The sequence below is a fragment of the Gigantopelta aegis genome, chromosome 9 (assembly GCF_016097555.1).
Source record: "Gigantopelta aegis isolate Gae_Host chromosome 9, Gae_host_genome, whole genome shotgun sequence".
NCBI classification, from domain to species: Eukaryota; Metazoa; Mollusca; class Gastropoda; order Neomphalida; family Peltospiridae; genus Gigantopelta; species Gigantopelta aegis.
This window is the reverse complement of record NC_054707.1, coordinates 56245405-56250404: the sequence shown is the minus strand read 5'-3', so window position 1 is coordinate 56250404 and position 5000 is coordinate 56245405. Positions and strand designations below refer to the sequence as shown.

At 38.7% G+C, this 5000-nt stretch overlaps 1 protein-coding gene across 1 annotated transcript in view; it reads left to right on the top strand.

Moving 5' to 3' along the window:
• Window positions 1-20: 20 nt before the first annotated feature.
• The window catches only part of LOC121382057, an 8168-nt gene continuing 3188 nt past the window's right edge, over window positions 21-5000 (top strand). Inside the window, exons 1-2 of the mRNA XM_041511537.1 lie at window positions 21-140; window positions 4724-4814. Of these exons, the coding sequence (XP_041367471.1) occupies window positions 4775-4814 (40 nt within the window). The 5' untranslated portion in view covers window positions 21-140; window positions 4724-4774. The remainder of the gene's footprint in view (window positions 141-4723; window positions 4815-5000) is intronic.

Sequence of the window (5000 nt, the reverse complement as noted above, 5' to 3'; positions counted from 1 at the left end):
TCATTCTCGCCCGAACCATTGTTCTCTGGGAGGACTTTGTCACCGCCGTGTCAGTCGCCGGGACAGCCGCGCTGTTACAACCACTGCCACGTCAGTGGTCACGTCGTGCCGCAGGGCAGTAAAACGTTGCATTTAGAAAGGTAACGTGCGCTATTAATTAAGATAATTTTCTTTTACAAATATGTCTTAGTTTAACTATGAAATTTTATTTATTTTTATTATTTAATTAATTTGTTCAAATCTGTCTATTTTGACTAATTGCATGTTTTTAATAAATGCTTAATTAAAATAGCTGTTTCTTTAACGAAGATAATTATTGTTTGGACTAAAAAATATGTTCAAATAATATATTCCAATAGTTTGTTACCATTTATACAAGATTAAATGAGTGACTGTCCGCCCCTTGGTACAAGTAGAATAAGACTGGTGCATAATAATAATAATAATAATAATAATATTATTATTATTATTATTATTATTATTATTAAAGGAAACATGACACGAGACCATATTATAGCTCATTTTAAAAGAAAAATGATATAAAAATAATATACAAATAACTTTATAACAATAAAATACGTGTAGTTAACTTAAAATGAAGAAATTACGCTAACCAGTATCAAAGTACGATTTATGCATATTTCTTCGTGAGCGTTCGGAAAAAAGGGAAGTGACGTCAGAGCCGCTGTACTCTTCCATTGTTGTTAACTGTTTATATATGGAGTAAGGGGCTTACGATCTTTTCAGTCCAACAGTGCCGTACTGCGCGGCCTTCGGGTGTAAAAATAAACAGTTTAAACGATCGGGATTGTCTTTTTATGGTTTTCCAAAGGATTGTATCCGAAGAAAGACGCGTGTATTTTATCGCAAAAGAAAAGATTGGACACCAACACCGCATAGTACTTTGGTGTCCGCCTAATTACAGTCCGGAGCCCGAACGTTACCCGGAGACAAAAACAGTACTCGGTTGCGAATGCCGAGGTGTACATTGTACCTATTTGGCACAAAGATACACCTCAGCATGATGTATTTATATATGTTAAAACAAAAATGTAGAATTTTTTATTTATTTATTTTTTTGGAAAAAAAAAAAAGATTTTTCATGTTAGGGCTGTAGGCCTACATAACAAAATCTGTATTCACCTTCCGAAGAAGGAAACGTCAATAAGTAATTAAATATGGCATATACAAACATGGGATTTGGCATGAGGATACATCTCAGTACGATGTATTTAAATATGTTTTTAAAAAACGTGTAGAAAACAATAATAATTTTAAATAATGTTTTTAATCTTCGGGCGGAATACGTTACAAAAACGTTCCTCATCGCCCGAAGCCCCAAAGCAACACGAAGTTCAATACAAAAACCCCCACTACTGTCGGTGTCGAAATAACTATTATGTTTCATCCACGGGCTGACTTGAGAATCGGAGTGTTGTTTTAGTTAATTGGTCCTTTCTTTCCGTGGCCTGCACATGTGATTCCTGATTGGCAGGTGTATATTGCAGGGTATCGACCAGGTAAGTGATTACCACGGTCTAGACATGCGTACAAAATACGTGCCAGTTTTTTTAAGATTACAGGGTATTGTGGCGTAACCTGTCGCGACTATAGTACAATGTTAATGGACATTATCAGCCGCCCTGCTTCATTACTGTAAATAATGCTGTAAAACCCTTGATTAAGTAGACTTTCCCATCTAAAATTACAAAACTGACCAATTACGTAGTACCAAAGAAAAGAAAATGATCACTTGGGTATCGTGAGTGGTCGTTTTTACTCTAACGCACCCTACCAATAGGCCTAATAATATGCTACTTTTTTTATGAGAGAAAAATACTATAACCCCATTTCGTTCTATTGATGCAAATAGAAATATATTTAGTTTAAAAGTTGATTATACTCTCAAGTCATTTATGTTGTTTTACAAGCCAGGTTAATGAAAGTGAAGCGCCTTGTCGTAAATTAGAGCGTTTGTTTACACTGTGCATACATATTTCATTATGTACAGCCCGAACATAAAAAATGCGATATTTTCTAAAAAAAAAAAACCCAAAAATGTTTGTCCTACATTTATATTTTTTACATATTTAAATACATCATATCGAGGTGTATCTTTATGCTAAATATGAACAGTATACACCTCGGCATTAGCATCCGAGTTTTGGTTTTGTCTCCGGGTTACTTTCGGGCTCCGGGCTGTAAATTGGTCGACCGGTCTGGTCTGGCACCATCAGTTTCTCCATCCTCCGACTCGCTATCCGTTTTTTCTTCAGTATCACTGTTGTAAGTAAATGTGTGTCTTTCTTCATTTACTAACAGCTCATATTGATACGGCAAAACGTTTTGCGAACGAACACTCATTGTTTTGGTAAGCTGTGCAAGTCTTAGATTCTTTATGAGTGGTACGGACTAATGCTTTTAAGTGTAAGGCTTCAGATCAAGCGACGCGTCTCTGACGTCAGGGACCTCGTGATTGCCCTGCTCATTAAAGATCGGCAATTTCCGCTAAGAGCTCGTATCTGGGGTTCTTTTATGGAGATATTTTAAGTAATTAATTTTTTATAAAAAAAATTTCTAGGTGATTCAATTTATAATTAATTGTACATGGTTGGTGCCAAATATGGTTTACGTGACATGTTTCCTTTAAACTATTATTATTATTATTATTATTACTATTTTCTACAATTTCTTTTCTTTTAAAAATGTTATTGACCTTATTTATCTTTCAATAAAGCTTTTTTGTTGTGTTTCTTTCTTTCTCTCTTTGTTTCTATTTTTAGTACTTTTTTCTAGTCTTCAGAACATTTTCTCTTCAATTATGTAAGGCCTTTGCTTTGGGAATATCCATTTTCACTGTGTCACTTTAAACCAAACTATTTAATCTTTATACTGAATATTATGAATGTGTTCATATACATGTAAGTTCTCGCCCTTTTTGTCTTCCCTTTTCATCTCTCCGTCTTCATCCTCATTACTCGTTGCGTCTCTCGCTCGCTCTCTCTCTCTCTCTCTCTCTCTCTCTCTCTCTCTCTCTCTCTCTCTCTCTCTCTCTCTCTCTCTCTCTCTCTCTATATATATATATATATATATATATATATATATATATATATAATATGTATGTATTTATGTATGTATGTATATGAAAACATTAAGAATGCCACGACTCAGAGAAGAACAAAGGGAGCGAGCGTTGGGCATGGTTTAAGGGGGGACTTCGCAGAGCCAAGTTGCTAGGACCTTCAGAGTCCATCCATCAACTATTGGACGATTTGTTGAACGTCATCAACAGACCGGGAGTGTCCGTGATCGACCTTGACCTGGTCAACGTCCCGTTACGACCCCATGCCAAGATCGGCAGATTCGACGACACCACCTCCGTGACCGGTTCAGAACTGCGACGATGACAGCAAGCAACACGATAGGACGTCATGGAAGGCATATCCATCCGATGACGGTCATCCGTCGACTCAGAACGGCTGGACTCAGATGCAGACGTCCGTACAACGGTAACATCATGACACCGCGATATCATGCTGCGAGACTACAGTTTGCTCTCCAGAATGGTAATCATCCACTAGCCTTTATCAGAGCATTGTTTTCTCAGATGAGTCCCGTTTCTCTGTCTCCTTTGCCGATTGAAGAGCACGTGTGTACAGGAGACTCCATGACCGGTACGCTGACGGATGTGTGAGGCAACGTGATCGGTTTGGCGGCGGTTGTCTGATGGTATGGGGGGGGGGGGGGGGAGTGGCAATCAACTGTGATTTCAGGAGTGATCTCATCATTGTCCACAACGCCCTTAAAACCCAGCGTTATGTTGACGTTATTCTAAGACCAGTTCTCCAGCCACTTTTGTGCCGTCACCGAAGACCAGGAGGTCCCCTTCTGTTTCAACAAGACAATGCCCGTCTACATACTGCAAGAATTACCCAGGCATTCCTGCAACAAGCCGGTATCACCGTTATGAACCCAACTGAACACGTGATATGAGTTAGGATGTCGTGTACGTCACTGCCAGCCACCAGCGCGTAACGTCGCTGAGCTTGCGCAGGCGTTGCAGGAGGAGTGGAGGAACATTCCTGTGGATTATTTGAGATGTTTGTGCTAATCCTTTCCCCGTTGTCTTCACGCATGCTCACGGGCCAATGGTGGACACCTCAGATACTGACCTTGATATGGGGGGGGGGTGAACTTTTCGATTACGAATGCAACTCGATTACTGATGATAACTGGCCATGTTTCCATGTGAATGTATCTCATGAATACCAGTCATTAATGTCATATTACATTACCATGAATTTATTAATAGTATAGTATATATATATAAAATTATGTATAGGGTTAGAAGACTATGTTTGGCACACACCTATCGATTAATAGCAATGCGACAGTTGCGTCGGCATTAATAGGTAGGTGTGTGCAATGAATGAATGAATGAATGAATGTTTAACGACACTCCAGCACAAAAAATACACATCGGCTATTGGGTGTCATAAATGGTAAGTATATGAAAATATTATTTATGTATATTTGTGTAAAACCACAGTGTAATGGTAAGTGTGTGCAGGGCAAAGATCGACAGTCCCAATTAGACAGTCGCGTCGGCTGGTATGTGCAAGCGCACATACTGAGACTACTGCCGACACGACAGTCGAGCTGACATTAATCGGTAGGTGTACATCAAGCATTAGTGAGGATATTGCTGATTTTCACGTTTCAGACTAGTCGCTCCCCGGGAACCCTGATATTTACGAAGTGACGTCATCACGGTATGTCAACACAAGTCATGTCTAACTACTCGGAAAATCTACGTAAGTGTGGGTCATTGGTTATCCCGTGTTTATAGGTTTGTAAAGTTTGTTTTGTTTAACGACACCACTAGAGCACATTGATTTATTAATCATCGGCTATTGTATGACAAAAAATTTGTAATTCTGATATATAGTCTTAGAGAGGAAACCCGTACATTATTTCCATTAGCAGCAAGGAATCATATA